Raw genomic sequence first — 19,968 nt, 5'->3', positions numbered from 1 at the left:
AAATAAAGTAAATAAATGACAAAGGCAGGGACAATAGTGCCAAGTTAAACATAAATGTTTTAATGGTACTATTTACAAGAAAGAAAACAATTCTGCTTTTTGATTAGGTTATAACTGCTGCAACAATCGAACAGGTACATTGACATCTTAACTATGAAAGAAAAACAGTGACTGAAGGGTTGTGGTGTACAAAGGAGGCAGAAAATGAAAACAACCATAGATTTTTTTTTCTTTTTTTGCATAGCAATTAGTTACATAAAGTGGAGGAGGGATGAGGTGAGAGCATAATTACAAGGATGTAAAATTGAAAAAAAAAAAAAAATCTGGATCTGAAGTGATCATTGTGAAGAAAAGTGTAGTTGAATTAATGTCCAGAAAAACCTGAGCTCGGGTGGCTTCTGATTGAGAGCTGCTACATTTTAATTGTTTCTTGTTAAGCTTAAACAAAACAAAAAAAACAAAAAACAGCTGGGAGGTTATTGTACTCATGTCACGATTTGATTTACAGCCACAACTGATTGCAAAGGAGTGAGAGTAGTTTTCAGTATTAATGTTGTGATAAGACTAACTTCAGCCGTTTTTGTTTGTTTTTAGCATGCAGCAGCTTTTCTGCCAGGCAAGTGCTGAAACGGGAAAATAAAAATAGAAAGCAGCTCCCGGGTCTGTGCCGTCACCCTTTTTGTAAAAACAGAACCGGTGGTGTGAACCTAGGGGAGCGAGACGGGGAGCTCGTGGAAGAGACTGGAGGAATGATTTACTCTTCAAATGAAAACAAAATTAATTAATGTGCTACAGACAGAACAAGATCAACAAAAACATGTCAGGAATGGAAAACAAACGAAGAAAGCAAACCAGCAGAACTAGACTTGGCAGTACAAGAAGTGCTCTGGTGATTTCAGGCGACCTCTAGTGGTGGTGGTGGTGGGGAGGGGGGACCACATCTTAAATGTACCTGTTTGTGTGGATGAGGAGCAGGAGGAGGGAAGTGGTTTTTTTTTTGTCTTGTTTTGATATTTGTCACTCCACTAAAAATGTACATGGGGATTTACAAGCAAACTAGTCAATAGAAAACACCCTTTGGCCATATGTTGAGGAGTCGCTACATAGTGCGCTACAAGTGTACACGCGACATATGAACACCACTAAGCCCCCATGTACATTGTTTAGCCTACTACAGAACTCACTTTTTGTAATGTGTTTTATACTTTTTTTTTTTTTTTACATTTATCCTTTTTTTCCCTGTGACAAAAACAAGTGAAGGGAAAGGCTTCTATCTCCATAATGTTCACTAAAAACTGTGAAAATATTAGACTGATGTTTGAATATCAAACAACAGGAACCCATTTAACATCTTATTCAGCTTTGAGGTTCTGCTTGTTAATGCCAGAGAGGAGCTGCGTGGGGCGGGGGCCGCCTCCACCTGTCTGTCGTTCATCGGTGGGATGAGGCCCTGAGCTTGGGCCCACCGTCGTCGCCACAAGGCAGCTCCGCGTCATCCGAGTCCAGACACCCGTAGGCAGAGGCTCGGCACCCTGAGATGCTGCGAACCCTGGGCCTGATGTGTTGGTCGGTTTCAGGCTCTGGAGCTGGGTCTTCTGGCAGAGGGAAGCTGCGACGCTCCCACGGCGCTACAGTCTGAAAACATAACACAACTCAACAACTGGACCAGAATTTTTTTTTTTTTTCTGAGGTCCTTTTTAATGCTCAGATACATTTTTATTCAAGTTAAATAAACTTCCAACACGTTCAAACTAAAATCCACTTTAATATGCACATATAAAAATCCTTCAGGTAGTTCAGTATTATGTGATCAACTATCATGTATATCACTGTCAATGTGATCGTGGGGAGCAGTTTTCTACACACCCGTTCCTCAAAGGTGAATTCGGGTGTGGAGCACCGCGTGTCCTCATTGGACATCAGCCGATGGGAGTCCCGGGAACATGGCGTCTGGGGGTTGGATGATGCGTCGGGGCTGGGGGGGCTCATGGGTGACGGCACGTGGCTGTAGTCGTGCAGCGAGGGGCAGTGGCCTGGGTCTGGCGATGCGGGTTGAGGGGTGGGTGGGTTGGTCCCACACAGCAGAGGCGTGGTCCGCCCATCCACAGATTTGTATGACCTGAGGGACATACGTGTTAGTGTCACATCAATCAGACATAAGGAAGCTTCAGTAATGTGGTGGAAACAGGTCTAACCTGCTCCCCCTCCTCTTAGCAGGAGCCAGAGCCATCCAGGTCCAACGGGACCGTTCCTGGTCCTCGTAGGACTGATGGAGCTGAATGAAGGCTGCGTCTGAGAGGTCCTCCACCTGCAGGTGTACCGACATTAAATAAAAAGCCTTCTAAGTAATTATAAAGGTACCTTTAAAGTTTCTATAAGAGTTCTCAAGCATATTACAGTAATAATCTATTTAACCCCACCCCCCCAAAGTTATGTAGTGGGTACAGTTTCATATTGTCAATGCATATTTCCCCCAGATGACTATTACTGATTTATTTTTTTATTAATGTATCCATCTATAAAAGTGATTCAGTGATTTCATATGAAATCTGATGCTTTTTGGCCTTTAAAGAACCTGAATCATGTTTTATGTCAACAGATCAGAAAAGAAAGGAAACATTGTAGCTTTAACACCATATATTTAATATTGGCTATACCACGGGGGCAAAGTTTAATGAATAGATTAAATTGTGATTCTAGTAAATTGTGATTCCTCACATGAATGTGATAAACATCCCAGAATCTCATGCAACAGTACTTCATTAAAAACATGTTTTACTCTAAAATTCACAATAAAACCGCTGCCTTGTGTTACTCAAAGTAGATTAGTTAGGTAAAAGTGCCTTTTAACTAATTTAATTTCAGTTAATTAACGGTCCTTGCAGTCCATCACTTTTATGAGCCTTAATGTGATAGACGAAACATTAAAGTTACAGTATAGACATGCAGAACCAGAGGCTGAGTGAGGCTCATGAGTCATCTCTCTCTCTCTTTAGAATAAAACGCCATCTGCTAACATAATAGCAATGATTGTGTTCATCTATTCAAATCAACCATAAATAAGGCTTTTTCTCAAGTCAAGAATGAGGAACAGATGTAATAAAATGTGAAGGTGTACAATGCAGAGCAAGACGATTTGTTTAAATCTAAATCATGTCTCAATTTTCTCTGCAGCATTTATAAACTAAACATTAATCAGCAGCAAAAACAGCAACTCCAACATACCTAAAGATCAATTTCTGACTAAAAGCTGTCCTGACCTTCCCTGATAACAGATTTTAATCCCTGCATCCATCTCATCCAAATTTTATATAAATATATAAACATTTGACCACCAGATGTCACTGTTTAGACATCCCTAGATTAAAATAAAGACCTCCCACCACCTTCAAACAGATTTAAATGTTTAAATCAGAAGAAATAGGAGCATTAAAACTTGGTGGGAGTACCTACCTCTCGTTCATTTTCCTCTGCTGTTATCGGCTGACAGAAAATGTCCACCGATCGCCAACTAGCAGAACAACGAAACACGTTAAGCATAAAAACCTGGCAGCTCATGAGGATAAGCAAAGCCAGAGAAGGCAGCAGGAGCCGTTTACCTCGGAGTGAGGATCTCTTTGTACTGCAGCTTCTCCACTCGGGTGGTGGCCGCCACAGACATGGGAATCACGATGTTGTTGATGTCGAAGGAACTCTCCCCTCGCCTCCTCTTAATTGGCTGCTGCTGGAGGACACAAGTAAACATCAACAAACGTAGTGCGGTTGTTCAGTTTCATTTCAAGCTGTGAAAGAGCATTGATTATGCTTAATGCCAATCTTTCAGGGATCTGTGAACATTTCTAAAACTATTAGGGTAGTTTGTGTTAAAACCTTAAAAAAAAAAAGCATGGTTGAAAAGTACACGCATCCACCGCAGCCAAACTAACTTGAGTAGTGTTGCTAACTTGGAAGATGCTAACACCAAATCCATGGAGGCGCTAGCAGGTGCTATGCAAACATCTATGGACTAGTTACGAGAGGAAAGCCGGGCGTCTGCTACTTCTTTACACACATCACTGACTGAACTTGCTCAGAGAATTACCAGCATGGAGGAAGGGCTCAACGGGCTGGAGAAAAGACTGGATAGTATGGAGCACATTCAAGCCACGCTGACTAAAGAGAACCGTGAGCTGAAGGAAAAAGTTTCACATCTGGAGAACTACATGCGAAGGCAGAACATCAGAATCATGGGAATAAAGGAAAATATCAGAATCAGCTTTATTGCCAAGTTCGTACATACAAACAAGGAATTTGACTCCGGTACACTTTGCTCTTTTGTTCTGTTTTTGCATTACAGAATATACAAATTTACAATATACAAATATACACATATATAAATAAAAAGGTGGATTTGCAACATCTGTATGTTGTTGTTTTGTACTCTATTGAATGTTCATCAGAGAAACAGCCTGGGGGAAGAAACTGTCTCTGTGGCGGCTGGTTTTATTAAACGGTGCTCTGTAGCGGCGGCCTGAAGGTAAAACTCTAAACAGTTTATGTGCAGGGTGTGTGGGGTCTGCAGAGATTTTAGCAGCTCTTTTCTTGACCCTAGACCTGTATAAGTCCTGGATGGAGGGAAGGTCAGCTCTGATTATTCTCTCTGCAGACCTGATTATTCGTTGCAGTCTGGACCTGTCCTGTTTTGTGGATGAGCCAAACCACACTGAGATGGATGAAGACAGGACAGACTGAATGATGGCAGTGTAGAAGATGACCAGCAGCTCCTGTGGAAGGTTGAACTTCTTGAGTTGCCTCAGGAAGTACAGTCTCTGCTGGGCCTTCTTCTGAACAATGTCTATGTGTGAAGACCATCTCAGGTCCTCAGAGATGGTGGTTCCTGAGAACCTGAAGTGGTCCACGGCCGATACAGTGTTGTTGAAGATGGTGAGGGGGGTGTATGGGGTGGTGTTCTTCGAAAGTCCACCACCATTTCCACAGTCTTGAGTGGGTTGAGTTCAAGGTAGTTCTGACTGCACCAGTGTACCAGCGGATCCACCTGCTGTCTGCATGCAGACTCATCACCAAATATGGAAGGAAGGAAGCCAACAGAGTTCATCACGAATCTGCTTGTGAAACTATTCGGAGAAGACATCTTCCAAACGCCGCTACCTGTTGCTAGAGCTCACGGAAGTGCCGCACCCAGACCAGCGAAGGGCGACAAATCCCGACCTTTTATTGTGAAGCTGCGTCATATTCAGGCCCAGGAGCGGATCTGGCGCCTTGAACGAGACAAGGGCACGCTCACATACAAGGGATCAAGAATTCATATTTTTCTGGACTTTCAGCTGCAGATGTTTACTGCACACATTAAGTTTGGAATTTACTACCCAACTACACCCAATGCATATAGTAGCAAGATCCATCATAGGGATATTATGGATATGTCCTCCAGGATAAAGACTGTCAATGAACTCATATCAATGGGTCCAACTCCTGACCCGATGAAAACCAGAATAACCCTGCAAACTGAAGCAGATCTGTTATTGTCTACTGAAGCAGAAAGGCTAATACTTACTATTTAATATAATCTGTAACAAACCGGACAAATGGTCCCAGAAGTAGTCATATCATTAGATGCTGAAAAAGCTTTTGATAGGGTGGAGTGGGGATACCGTTTCTATACAGTACACAGATTAAGTTTTGGCCCTAACTTAATTAAACTAATAAGATTAATATACACTAACCCCACCGCCTTAATGATAACCAATCCTACCTCCTCTAAATATTTTAGACGACAAAGAGGGATGAGACAAGGTCATCCCCCTAAGCCCACTTCTCTTCGTTCTAGCCATAGAACCACTCACAATAACCTTAAGAAATAACAGTAAAATAGAGGGTATCATGCGTGAGGTCCTAATACACACCGTCTCGTTGTATGCGAACGATCTATTATTATATATCACCAACCCCAGAACAAGTATTCCCAAAGTCTTAACAGTCCTTGACAATGTTGGAAAGATTTCCGGGTACAAACTTAGTTATAATAAAAGTGAGTATCTTCCCATCAATAAAATGGCTGAAAACTATCCCAGCTTAACTTTCAAACAATCAGTTTCTTCCTTCACATATATAGATGTTAGAGTTAAAAATCCTTTCACCATTTAATTAAAAACATAAGTTTGTCCCACTTCTAGAACAGACCAGACAGGATAATAAAAGATGGTCAGCTTTACAGAAATCTCGTATTGGTAAAGTGTGTATAGGTGATGGTAGTACCTAAATATCTTCACTTTAAAAAAAAAATTTAAATTGGCTGATCTCTCCATTTCTAGGAAAAAAACAAATCGGTCCGTACAAGAAGGGATTTTCACAATCTAGAATTTAGAGACTTTGTCTTCCTGTTTAGAGACTCTGTTGAAGGTGAATCCATTAAATAAAGGAAGAGTGTGAATGAAAAAAACAAAGATAATGGAAAAAGTAAATCCCTCTTATTTAAATAAGGGAAGAATGGCCTAATAATATGGGGGTTCAATCCTATGATGAGAAATGGGACAAAGCCCTCAATAAAGTACACACGTCATCCATCTGCTCACATCATTCGCTAATAAAGTTTAAAATCCTACACTCTACATTATTCAAAAGTTAAACTTGGCAGAATATTTCCAAACATTGACGCCACGTACCACAGATGTAACCAGGCTCTGGCAACTACATATCATATGTTATGGTCTTGCTTAAGGCTAGCGAAGTTCTGGAAATGTTTCTTTAAAACATCATCCCAGTATTATACCATGCCCAGATAATGTGAATAATCCTCCAATATACCTACACCGTGTCATTGCTGGCTAGGTGGGTTATTCGTCTTAATTGGAAAGACACTAAACCTCCAACTTATAGTCATTGGATAAGAGATATGATGCAGAATATAAAACTGGAAAAAAATATCAGATACACCATGAATGGCTCTACCGACAAATTTCATAAAATATGGAACCCATTTATTCAATATGTGAATATGTTGCCTGGTTTGGACCCATAGTTATGCGTAACATTTCTTATGTATTGTTGATCAGTCTTGCCTATGTTGCAATATGAATAAGATGCCCAAGGTTTTGCTTTTTTTTTTGCCCGAGTCTTATTTCTCATTTATGACAAAACATTCTATAATTGTAAAACTGTAATTTGTTAGATGTTTGTCTGTTTGTTTGAAAATCAATATAAATAAAATGTGTACTGGAATAAAATGCCTCAGGTTAAACTAGAAACATCTGAGTTCATGTAATCAAATCAACTGGATATGGTTTTCACATTTTCTGGTGGAAGAGCGGAAGAAAAGCAAAGAAACAAAAACAGTTTCAGTTTGAGTCTCAACTGAGCTCGTTTTACCTGAAACTTTTGTGTGGTCTGCATCTCTTTCTAGGCTGTGATCTGTATACAGTCTGAAACTTTTACAGTAAAGACGCACCCAACCAGGCGGAAGCTTTTAAAAGACAGGTCAACTACTTGATGAAAACTACAGTCAAAACTCCACAGAAGGACCTGCAGTGCTGCACTGAACACATTTACTTTAGAACTGAAGAGAAAGTAGATCAAGATTCTTCAACCATTTAAACAAGGACATCAACAAGGACAGCTGCACTCAGTGTTGACAAAAACAGATATAAATAGTATGTTTGGGTGAATCTGAAACTACAATCGAGTTTAAAGGAAAGAAACATTTACAAACATTCAAAACAGACATGTTTGGTTTAGAAGACAGGTTGAAAATGCCAAAGTGCAAAACATTTAGTCAGCTATATACATCAAAAGGTTTGTTTCTTCCGGTTTGTTGTGTCTTTTGCTACCCCTATTTTCAGTACATTTAAGGCAACAAGCCTTTCGGCAGTGGACTACTCCTTAAAGAAGCAGATATGCCATCAGGTCACTGATTATTTGCACAGAAACCTCTTTATTGTCATATAAACACAAACATCAGCAGACAGCTGTATTTTGTTTAAGGAAAAATGACATTACCACCTAATTTTACACATCAGAAGACTTGGAGCTGCAGTGGCTTTTGTGCCAGTAAAACATTATTCACCCCCTCATGCCCCCTGTTAAATATGGTGGACGATCTGTGATGCTTTCTGACGTTTTTCCAAATGCACTGGTGAATTACAGGGGTTGGACAATGAAACTGAAACACCTGGTTTTAGACCACAATAATTTATTAGTATGGTGTAGGGCCTCCTTTTGCGGCCAATACAGCGTCAATTCGTCTTGGGAATGACATATACAAGTCCTGCACAGTGGTCAGAGGGATTTTAAGCCATTCTTCTTGCAGGATAGTGGCCAGGTCACTACGTGATACTGGTGGAGGAAAACGTTTCCTGACTCGCTCCTCCAAAACACCCCAAAGTGGCTCAATAATATTTAGATATGGTGACTGTGCAGGCCATGGGAGATGTTCAACTTCACTTTCATGTTCATCAAACCAATCTTTCACCAGTCTTGCTGTGTGTATTGGTGCATTGTCATCCTGATCCACGGCACCGCCTTCAGGATACAATGTTTGAACCATTGGATGCACATGGTCCTCAAGAATGGTTTGGTAGTCCTTGGCAGTGATGCGCCCATCTAGCACAAGTATTGGGCCAAGGGAATGCCATGATATGGCAGCCCAAACCATCACTGATCCACCCCCATGCTTCACTCTGGGCATGCAACAGTCTGGGTGGTACACTTCTTTGGGGCTTCTCCACACCATAACTCTCCCGGATGTGGGGAAAAACAGTAAAGGTGGACTCATCAGAAAACAATACATGTTCCACATTGTCCACAGCCCAAGATTTGCGCTCCTTACACCATTGAAACCGATGTTTGGCATTGGCATGAGTGACCAAAGGTTTGGCTATAGCAGCCCGGCCGTGTATATTGACCCTGTGGAGCTCCTGATGGACAGTTCTGGTGGAAACAGGAGAGTTGAGGTGCACATTTAATTCTGCCGTGATTTGGGCAGCCGTGGTTTTATGTTTTTTGGATACAATCCAGGTTATCACCCGAACATCCCTTTCAGACAGCTTCCTCTTGCGTCCACAGTTAATCCTGTTGGATGTGGTTCTTCCTTCTTGGTGGTATGCTGACATTACCCTGGATACCGTGGCTCTTGATACATCACAAAGACTTGCTGTCTTGGTCACAGATGCGCCACCAAGACGTGCACCAACAATTTGTCCTCTTTTGAACTCTGGTATGTCACCCATAATGTTGTGTGCATTTCAATATTTTGAGCAAAACTGTGCTCTTACCCTGCTAATTGAACCTTCACACTCTGCTCTTACTGGTGCAATGTGCAATCAATGAAGACTGGCTACCAGGCTGGTCCAATTTAGCCATGAAACCTCCCACACTAAAATGACAGGTGTTTCAGTTTCATTGTCCAACTCCTGTATGTCATTAGTTTTTGTTGAAAAATGGGCCATTTTTATGGCTGCGTGATATTAGGAAGTCATGCAACGTTTATATCTTTAAATATTTAACGGGCTAAATTTCTTGCCAGTATGCGAAGCATAAAGTCATGCCACTTCAAATATAACAGCCAACAAATATTTTACTCAAAGAATACTCTGCGATTGTTATTTTGAGATGGCATTACATTATATACACTACTCACAAAGTTAGGCATATTTGGCTTTCGGGTGAAATTTCAGCATGAACCTCAAATGCACTCTAACCTTTACACGCGAACTTAATGCGACGAAGACGACACCTAACAGCCATTGCGAGGCTTCAAACAGGATGTTCTCAGACAGAGGTGGCTGCTGCGCTTAGATTGTCAGCAGGTTGCAACAGAGATACAGAGAGACTAGAAGAGTCACACAAAGGCATAGAGGTGGATGTCCTTTGGCCACATCCCACACTGATGACCGCCTCATTGTGAAATGGGCCCTGCGGAACCAGGTGATTAATGCCATTCAGCTCCATGCTCATTTCGGGGAGGTGAGAGACACCCACGTGTCACACAAGACCATTTAAAACAGTTTACATCAGTTTGCTAGACGACCTGCAAGACTACCTGACCACACCACCAGGCACAGGCATCATCCTCTTGCACAGGTCAAAGAGCATTTACGCTCGACAAGGGACCAGTGGGCCTCAGTGATGTTCTATGGCCAAAGTCAATTCGCACAGGCCTTTGGCACTTAATAATAATAGTTGATGATAGCCAAATCAACCTACTGATGCACAACAATGTAGAACAGCAGCTAATAATTTAAAACGTGAAGATACGCCCATGGTGATATGCTTATCCAATCATATGTTTCCCTTTAGGTTACACCTTCCCCTAAACATCCGATCTGGGTTTGAACAAAAGATATGCCCATAAGCTAAAGAAAGGCCCATGGAAACAAGCTCATCCAATCACGTGTTCCGCTTTATTATGCCTTTTCTTACTTTGGATAGGTCCTTATTTTCAGTGCAAAATTATGCTCCTGTAATAAGAGATTAAATAATGATGTATTTTAAAGCTTTTTACACAGATTTGAAGAAAAGGTTAATGCTCTTGTTTCCAAATCTCTTTTTCTTAAGCAGCAAATCTTTTTTTTTACAAGTTATAATGCTCTCATCCTTTGACCTACAACTACATCAGCTCGGACACCCAACTACTGTCATGCAGTCAGGAGGAAAGGAAAGGTAGGATTTTGAACAAGTCTGAATCAGAGGACAGCAGCCGACCTATAATTTACCTCCTCTAACACTTTTCCCAAACAAAAACTCATTTAAGAGACTGAAATAACTATATCAAATATATAATTTCCACACGCAGTCACATGATTACAGCTCTGTGATACAATCTAAACATCTATCACCAGCTTCTTGATATCAAAACACTTTTAATCAAACTGGACAAAAATCAACTTTTCCTTCACGTGTTTCCCAGTTAATGTCCCACCAAACTGTGGCCCGTGGTGTGGGGTGTCGTTACCGGTGTGTTGGGGACACTCTGGCTGCCGGGGCCTAGCTGCGTAGAGGTATCGGACGACGTGGACAGCTGGCGCGTCAGGGGGCTGTGAAGCGACGAGTGCATGTTGGCCAGTGTTGTGCAGGGGCTGCTCGTGTCCAGGAAAAGTTTCGGGGAAGCTGCGGGGCAAAAGACGAACGGATGCAGATGTGTTTTAACCATAAATATGTTGGTGTGTGTGTGTGTGTCAACAGGAACTCACTGTCGGCCCTGTCCAGCGAGTGCTCTCTTAATCTCTTGCGGCTGTAGTTCTTGTCGTAGGGCCCTAACGGAGTGGAGAGGGTGTGCAGCCGCTCGGTTTTGCACCCACCCTGGTTGTCCAGTCTGGGCATGCTCAGTACGGCACTGCTGCTGCTGTTACTGCCCAGGCTGCCATCCACGGTCCTCTGCTTGTCAATACGATTCTTATAGTGGCTCAGTCCTGCAACAAGTAAGCCCAAGTTCAGTTATTTAATGTATTAAATGTGAATGTTCAATTACTTAAAGAAGCCCCACTTATACCATGTATTAGTCTTATGATTTGTAGGTCTACTTCTGGATTTTCCTCTAACAGTTACCAGAAATGTTGGTTAATTTCTTAAGCGATCAGTTGTAACAACATGTCCCAACTTGTATTTCTTAGAGAGCAGATTTTCAGATGGAAAAAACAGTTACAAATGGGCAAAATAGCTTTTTACTTTTGTTACTTCAAGTGTTTTTACTGTAGTATTGTAACAAATGTGGTTACATCCTACATCCAAGATGTGGCAAATTAAAGATAAAGGATGTAAATGAAATAAAAATCGCTAAGACAAACAATTTTGTTTAGAAATTCTGAATTTTGTCTTTAAGATAAAAGACTATGAATAGTTTGGGAACTCAAATATTTTTCCACACTTATCCTCTCCCCCGGATTCCTAAGTAGGATCCATGGCTTTATGAAGGAACCTGTTTGATTTCCAGAATCAGAAGGCCATGACATTATGGCCGTCAAGTCACCCATTTAAAATGCAGATCCGCAGCAGAGGATCATGGTACAGAAGGGCCGTTTATCTACACAGAGCATTGTTCTTAATATCCCTGTAAACTCATATCACCACTTTAAGTTTATAAAGGTGGTTTTAAATAGCAGATGGGGTCTGTGAATGCTCTCTACAAAGCCAGATGGAATATCTGAACCCTAAATGCATTTATGAACAGTTAAAAACTAAGTGACAGGCATGATTTTAAATAGAATCTATAACGAGGTAAAAATGTCTAACTTTTAAAACAATAACATCAGTATTATTATTATTAATGTTCAGAATATTAGTCTAAAACTGTGAATGCAGCACTGTGAGTGGCTCCGGCTCTTAACCAGATGGTACCAGAGTGAGTCTGTGAAAAAAAAAAAAAAAAAAAAGGTTTGGTTTTCCACAATCCAAGAACCCAGCCAGAACCATGCAAGTATCAATGTAAGCAGATGCACTAAAAACATCTTCATTTATTAACAATGTTTTAAAAAAACAGTCAAAAAAAAAAAAAAAGAGAAATCTCATGGGCACCAGCAGCAGTGAAAAACAGGCATTAAATGCATCTTTTTCTGCAGGATTTTATAAACACCACCTAATAATGTAAAAAAAAAAAAAAAAACTGCTTAAGAGGTGAGTTGGAAATTAAATTCATGGCTTCACAGGAAAAGAAATCCACTATCAGCACAGCTCTATGCGACACCCTAACCTACCCATACTACGTGATAGGTTGTATCAAAATGAACAGCGGCTAGATCACAGAGCTGCTCTTATTCTGATTCTGATCCGACTTTTACTGTTTTTGTCTTAAATTAGATTGAAAAGCACAGGAGTTTTAAACACAGCACTCTTTGATTGGTTGTCGGTACATGTTGAAGCTTGGCGTTTCACCTGTTTGTCTTCGTGATGAGCTCACATCTCCCTAACTAGCGGTTCATGTGGACAAGAGCATTACAGAGAGCAGCTGAAACACCAGCTGTTATTTTAGATGATGTGCAAAGCAAAAAAACCAAACGCAGAGGAATAACCTTTTCTCTAAGTTTTGGCCATGAGCAATTAACTGGAACTGCAATTAATTATTCAGTATGAGATTAATCGAGACATTTTAAAACAGAAAGCAAACATGCTAACGTTAACATAGCACTTGACCAACTGCCCTGCATTATCACATTGTCAGCAGGACCATACGCAGGTTTATTTAGACTGTAGAAGTGTGTGTTGAATCAAAAATATTGTTAAAAACAAATCAATATCCTGCAGGAACTCCTACTGAGACAAAACATCTACTGCTGTCAAGAAAAACAGGTCCCACAGCTTCTAGAATGTCATTTGAGTAAGCTAATTATGATGAAATGTACTGTTTATTTTACTGCACTTTCAAGCACTGACTTTAAATGATATATAGTGGATGTGGTGTCGATTCTAATGAGTTGGCTAGGTGTTAGTCTCACGAAATGTCTAATAAATAAGTTCGATCTGCATCAGGGACACAGAAAATCCTTATCCATCCTTATCAAAGATCAAACTAAAGCAGCTTATTGGGAAACACCCTCAGAGAACTTGACAAAACATTTGAAGCTTTCCCAACGCGTCTATACTCACTGACTGCCATGAGGGAGTTGGTGAACTTGTGCTTCTCTTTGGATGAGGAGAGCTTGTGTTTAAGTGAGAGTTTCTTTAGCGGTTTGCTCCTCTCGAGCGACTTGGACTGCCACTGGCTTTTCATCACCTGCTGCAGACGCAGGCCTACAGAAACATCTGAGGAAGAACGAATGAACAAAGTCAAATGGTGATGATTTGATTATATAAAGAAGGAGTCAAATGTAATCTACAGAAGGATATGTTGCCAAATCTGTCATTTCACATTAGTTATAAGCTTCTCAAAATGTCACAAAAGACAAATTATTCACAAATAAAACCCAAGATTTGTTCCAATCTTATTGAAAATAAAGACATGAAAGACTGGCTTGTAAAAAATTAACCGAAGTAGCCACTCAGAAAAAAACAAACCAGACATTAAAAGACAAAAAAAGAAATGTTGTCTAAGAATTTCCTGCCTCTTTGCGGCCACTCCTTGCTTGCCTTCCTCTCTAAGATGTGAAGTAGGAAATGGCTGCGTAAACTCTAGCCCTGCACTCACCGTCGGGGAAGGAGAGGATGGGATGGACGCCAAGATCCAGCTTCGACAGGCGCTCCAGGGTGGGCAGCTCGAACTGGGGTTCCTCTCTGGGGGTGGACCAGCCACCGCACATCACACAGCTGGGGTTTACCCTGCAGTTACACTGCATACAGCTGCTTCTCGGGGCCTGTCAGGGGACAGCACAGCGGTCCATTAAAAGGCCACTATATATACATAAAATTAAGAAGGGATCCGATATGCAGTCAGAGTAGCTAATTTATCTGTTTTGGTCCAAACAACACAGAAAAGTGATTTTTAACTCAGGGTTTCTGCAACTTTCAGCAAGTTCAACCAAATACTTTTGAAGACAATTTTAAAACTAGTACGATTAAAATTTAAGAACAGCTGGAATGATGAAAAACAACTATTTAAATCACATGATAGCTTACACAAGTGGAATATAACCATCGACTTGAATTAAGAGTTTTTCAGCCCGGCCAAGTGACTGGAGAGGTTTTACTTCAATGCAATTTTACAGCATAGAGCAAGCTTGGAGACAGTTATTGATGACAGGTTATAGCCAACAATTCTTGGTAAAAATACATTTGCCCATAATGACAAAGCAGGTAAGAAGATCATTAAAGAAGAATATTGTTATTAGTTGTCTAAATGAGCCATTTCAAAGACATGAAGTCATTTTTAAAAGCAGGACTCTGTTGAAGGTTTGCCGGTAAAAGTAAATATCTGGAGGTTGATTCCTTTCGACATTCATTGCTTCTCTGGTTCATAGGATTTGTATTTTTGTGACAGTATAAAAGCATCTAAATCCCTCAGGTTACAACTGTATAAACGAATGCTGCAGACGTATAAAAAAATAAAAATAATAATATGGATGCATTTTAGAAAAAGTCTTTAAGTTTAGATTAAATTTAATTGATTTTTTTAATACCCTCCTGACACTGGGCTATTCTTTCTGTAATATTTAAATAAATGAATCAATGAAATGAAACCAAATAAACACGGAAAAAAAACCTACTATGAGAGATCTAAATATTTTAATGAGCCAACACAGAGATGATTAACTTTATGGTTTCTATAGACCCTGCAGAGACCCTGTAAGCCTAAGAACCGTATAGAAGGATGCATTTACAAACTAATTTCTGTCTGTTATGCCCCTTTTCCACTGGCTCGTTGATTTGCAAGCGTTTCCATTACTGTTTTTTTGTACCGGTACCTACTTTTTTGGGCCCTGCTCCTGAGCAGGTCCGACCGGGACTAAGTTGGGACTACATGTGACGTGAACAGACTGCTGTTCACTGATTGGCCATGGGACCAGGAGAAATGATGAGGTTTTTTATGAGGTAGTACAGGGAAACGTTAATAAATCTCTAGAGCGACTACAATAAAATTAAGGGCCACAATTGGTAGAGCGAGTCAAACCGAAATATAATTTTACTATTTACAAATCACAAACCATCCCTGAAGGCTGAAAGAAAAGAAAATGGACAGATCTGAAATACATGCAGGTGGCTGACTGGATTTAACATCGTCAATCAGCTGAACCCACATAAAATCAGCTCCTTAGACGCACAAACACAAAAAAATACCACCATAAAACGGCGTGTTTGGTTTGGAACGTTATTGACAGTCCTTAAGTTCTGGCTGGGCTGTGGTCCAGATAATTATATACATAAAAAACATATCTTTGACATCCTTGCATATACAACATTATTATTATTATCGAGTTAATTTATGTTTATATTTCTTTTTTAACATTTCCCCCAGATTACTTTAATGTGACAATGTAACAGTATCGTTAATAGCAGCACAGCGCACTGCACTGATGGCTGGAGGCGGAGCTTCAGCCGCCACAGCTTCAAACAACGGCGGAGCGAAGCCGTGCGGCCTGAAGCGAGCCAGTGGAAAAGGAGTACTAGAGGTTCACAATCGGCTCATGTTTCCAATTCTCTCAATTAAAGCCTGCGAAAGCGATTGCCCTCTTTTGTTGGGCGACTCATAATGAAATGTGTTTCCATTCACAAGTCAGCCATTCCTTGTTTACTCTGTTATTAGGTTACAGGCCAGAAGGCACTCAGTGCAATGTAATAACATGTTGCGAGAACAATAGTCCAATCATCGTTGCTGAGCAACAAATACTAGAAGATTTTAGAAAACAAAAGCTGATTCTCTTAGTTTTTAAAGTAAAGGTGTTTAATGATAAACGATGAATCAAGAATATGCTGCGTTAAGGCTAAACAACACAAAAAAAGAGAGAAAACAAGGCTGGGAAGGATAGTCTGGCTCACCTTGCCGTTGAGGTTCGTCACCGTGTTCGGCTGAATGAGCCGCCGCCGCCGGCAGCCGACAAGCGGCCGCGTACGCGCAGCCACGCACGTGCTGTCATAGGCCGGCTGGAGTTTGCCTTCTGCACTGTCCGCCATCCTGCCACAACAATGAGAGGAGACGGTTTATTAGCACAGCTTTTACCATGGCTATATTAAACCTTTTCTCCCAACGTCTGTGCTGTTAACAGTCCTGCAAGAATATAACGGTTTAGAGATCCACTGATTGGGCCTTCCCTGACCGATCTTTAACTTTCTTTGAGCTCTGACCTGCAGATCCAGATTTCTTTAGGACTAAAGAAGAGAAAAAAGGTTCCAGCAGAAAACTACCCTATTAAAAAAGTATCCCAGTTTAAGCATCAAAGCAAGCGACTCAACGTAAATCTATACTGTTAATCGATGTGTTAATAGACCAAAAATAGTGGGTGTTTTTTCTTTGATGCATTTAATAAATAAGGGAAAGACAGAAATTGAATTTATTAGTATTTTATCTTCCGATCACCAATCAATTGGCCGATTCCAATCCTTCACCAATTGATGGTGCATGTGCCTTATTGTTAGCATTATGAAGTCACTCCCTCAGGAATCAACATGATGTATTGAAGTTAGAAGTACTCATAGTAAAACCTTTCTTCACAGCAAACACTAACAGTAGCATTTTTAAACACCCCAGTTCTACTGAGTGTTATGACGATCAAACCTTGAGCTAGAAGCCCCTTTATCCTGCACATCTAAATGAAATCAGTCATTTATCGAAAACAGCGCTGCTCTTTAGTCATGACAAGCCACATGTCGCATGTAAAACAAGTTGTCAGACTTTCCTGTTGATGAACAGATTCAGAGTTTAATCACTGGAGCATTCAGTAGCATCAGAATCTGATAATCACACATCCATTAAAGTGAACATCCTGCTCTCCTGTTTCTCAGAAATCCCCACATGGAGGTAATCATTAGCTGTACCTGCTGAGGACGCCGTTCACTGGCTGCCCGTTCTGACCTTTCCTGGGGCCCTGCTCTGTGCTGGTGACGTGGGCGGGGCTTGTGTTGTCCAGCCGTTCTGCACCAACATCCTGTGTCGACAGATAAGACAGAAACCAGTTGAGACTACACCTCGTTGTGTTAACTGGAAGGGCCTGACTCTGCAGCAGCACCCAACCGGGCTGGGATTTTTAAGAAAACAACATAACAGATGAACCAAACCCTCCCCAGTCATAAATTATTCAGAGAGACTTGTTAAAAGGGCTGGAATCTCCTCAAGCTAAAAAATCTGCTCTCCATCAGAATTCACAGCCTGCTCTACTTCACAAGTTTTAACTGATCTTTCATATGAGGGGAGGGGAGGGGGGTGGAAACAAAAGCATGATGGGAAGACTCACACGACGTCTGAGCGACATTCTTTCAAACATTTTCAATCAACCCAAAGAGAAACTCATTTTGCGACAAATGTAGAAAAATTCATTGCATAAGAATGCTGAAAGAGCTTATGACACAGCTCCTTCAGACACGTCTTTCCCATGTTTTATTTGATTTGCAGGAACAAAGAAGTTTATTGTTTCTGATCATCAGGGAAAACTTCTGGAGGCAAGGGAGTCAGGAAGTCCTCACACATTTTTAAGCTAGTTTGCATTATGGCCAAGCTCCTTAGTGAGTAAAAACCTTCTTATAACAGCTACAAGATGCAATTCAGAGCTCCTCTGAGCCTTTATTATTTATTTGTATCATAAATGTTTAGTGTTAACATTTTCCAACCAAACTCTTTAGTTTAAGCAGCTTAGCTTAAACTGATTTACAACACACGATCCTACACTGCTTTTATTTACATAAAACACAGATTTAGGACAGATACAACATTAACAGATTCATTAACACCAGGCAATATAAAAACGTCCAACTAAACTAGAATGGGATCTTAGAAGGTGCCAGTTGTCTGTTATAATACAGGCGGTCTTTCTAAAGAACCACTTTCAGTTTTAATTTTTTTTAAAAGACGCCGTTCAGAGTTCAAAGGTTTATTTGACAGCACCTTATGATTCTTACTGAATGGTACATGAGTCATCTAGCCTGCGGCTCTCAGTGGACCTGCAGGGCCACAAGAACCAGACGAATACAGAATGCAGATCTTAAAGCAAGATATGAAAGTTAATTAGTTTCAGTTTAGATATATTTTAACCAATTAAAGCCAATAATAATAACGATTACAAGCTTTATGGAGATTCTGGTTACTTTTTCCAGTAATGACCCTGGTATCACTGTGCCAGAAAACTAACCTGGCCTAAACCCACAGAGAATTTATGGAGTTTTGTCAGGAGGAAGATGAGAGAGATTAGAGCAAACAATGCAGATGAGCTAACTGCCACTTATTAGAGGAATCTGGGCTTCCTGAACACCTCAGCGGGGCCATAGGCAGATCGCCTCCAAGCCACACTGATCTGATGCAGTAACTTATGCAAAATGAGCGCCGCCCAAGTATTGAGTACATACTGTGCAACTTCTCTAGGCAATTCATCTCTCATGGCAATAATATGTTCAGCCATACACCAGACAGATTAAGTAGATGGAAATGAGCAATATGACACATACAATTTACTGTAAAACCCCAAATACTGTAGAATCTGGTACTAAGTAGATGTGTGCTAACAAATACAGGGTTTCCCTGAGCGTTATATCCAAATTTTCAAAAGGCTAATAATCCGTGGAAAAAATGGTTTCATTTTAAAACTTGGAGAAATTCAATTAATGATAAATTCTGTTTTTCTTCTTAAATATTAGTTAAAGCTGATTTGAATTGATGGTTGCAGACAGCGTTAGCTTAAATGAAACAAAATTTGAAGCCAATTCCTTCTTCAAACAAGTCATGAATTCCTGTAACAAGGCTGTGTACCAACACTCCTGCTATTTTAACACAAAACATTTGAGATCTCGTGGGGACGAGGGCTTTTCTCAGGCAGATGCTACCGAAAAAATAAAAATAAAAACTGCAAAACATTTTAGTTACCTGAACATTTACAGCGTCCGTCTTCACTTCTGTCCCACCTGGGAGCACAGGGCTGGGGGCAGGACCTCCCAACTCTACAGAACCCTGTGGTTTAAAAGAGATGAGTTTTAGATTTCAACCACTGAGATAAATGATGGCAATTGTGATCTTGTTAAACATTGCGCTCAAAATATCTATTCAAATATTCCCACATTTTCCTCCCTACTCTCTTTCTCATCCGTCACTAAGATGCTTCCAACACACACTCTGACCTTCAGCTTCATCTGTGGCAGGTGAGAGGATAAACTGCAGCGAGACTCCAAACAACACACTGAATATAATATACTCCTCATACTAGGGGTAAAAGTTTAAACTTTGTGCAAAATTAAAATCACAAAGAACTTTTTATAAACACTGGAATGCTAGAAATGATAATCATGGATAGGGTCATACTCCACTAAATACCCAAACCTGACAGATGATGGTGCCTAAGCTCTGTTTGCTAAAAGCTACACAGCATCTTACAAACAGATGACAAACTGAGGTTTATATAGGGCTGCAAC

The 19,968-nt window shown here is 40.6% G+C and overlaps 1 protein-coding gene across 2 annotated transcripts in view; it reads right to left on the bottom strand.

Annotated features, from left to right (window-relative positions):
• Positions 1–39: 39 nt before the first annotated feature.
• LOC124874942 (KAT8 regulatory NSL complex subunit 1-like) overlaps positions 40–19,968 on the bottom strand; it is a 39,783-nt gene continuing 19,854 nt past the window's right edge. The window contains exons 4-15 of one of the 2 annotated variants that reach the window (XM_047376627.1): positions 19,427–19,510; positions 17,392–17,501; positions 16,396–16,531; positions 14,111–14,276; positions 13,573–13,728; positions 11,184–11,402; positions 10,946–11,100; positions 3,600–3,724; positions 3,454–3,511; positions 2,196–2,308; positions 1,867–2,119; positions 40–1,635 (exon numbers count right to left, since the gene is read on the bottom strand). In XM_047376627.1, the coding sequence (XP_047232583.1) occupies positions 1,432–1,635; positions 1,867–2,119; positions 2,196–2,308; positions 3,454–3,511; positions 3,600–3,724; positions 10,946–11,100; positions 11,184–11,402; positions 13,573–13,728; positions 14,111–14,276; positions 16,396–16,531; positions 17,392–17,501; positions 19,427–19,510 (1,779 nt within the window). In that variant the 3' untranslated portion in view covers positions 40–1,431. The remainder of the gene's footprint in view (positions 1,636–1,866; positions 2,120–2,195; positions 2,309–3,453; positions 3,512–3,599; positions 3,725–10,945; positions 11,101–11,183; positions 11,403–13,572; positions 13,729–14,110; positions 14,277–16,395; positions 16,532–17,391; positions 17,502–19,426; positions 19,511–19,968) is intronic. The other variant, XM_047376628.1, reaches the window with a different exon arrangement.

The sequence above is a fragment of the Girardinichthys multiradiatus genome, chromosome 10 (assembly GCF_021462225.1).
Source record: "Girardinichthys multiradiatus isolate DD_20200921_A chromosome 10, DD_fGirMul_XY1, whole genome shotgun sequence".
NCBI classification, from domain to species: domain Eukaryota; kingdom Metazoa; phylum Chordata; class Actinopteri; order Cyprinodontiformes; family Goodeidae; genus Girardinichthys; species Girardinichthys multiradiatus.
This window is presented reverse-complemented; position numbering and strand designations above follow the sequence as displayed.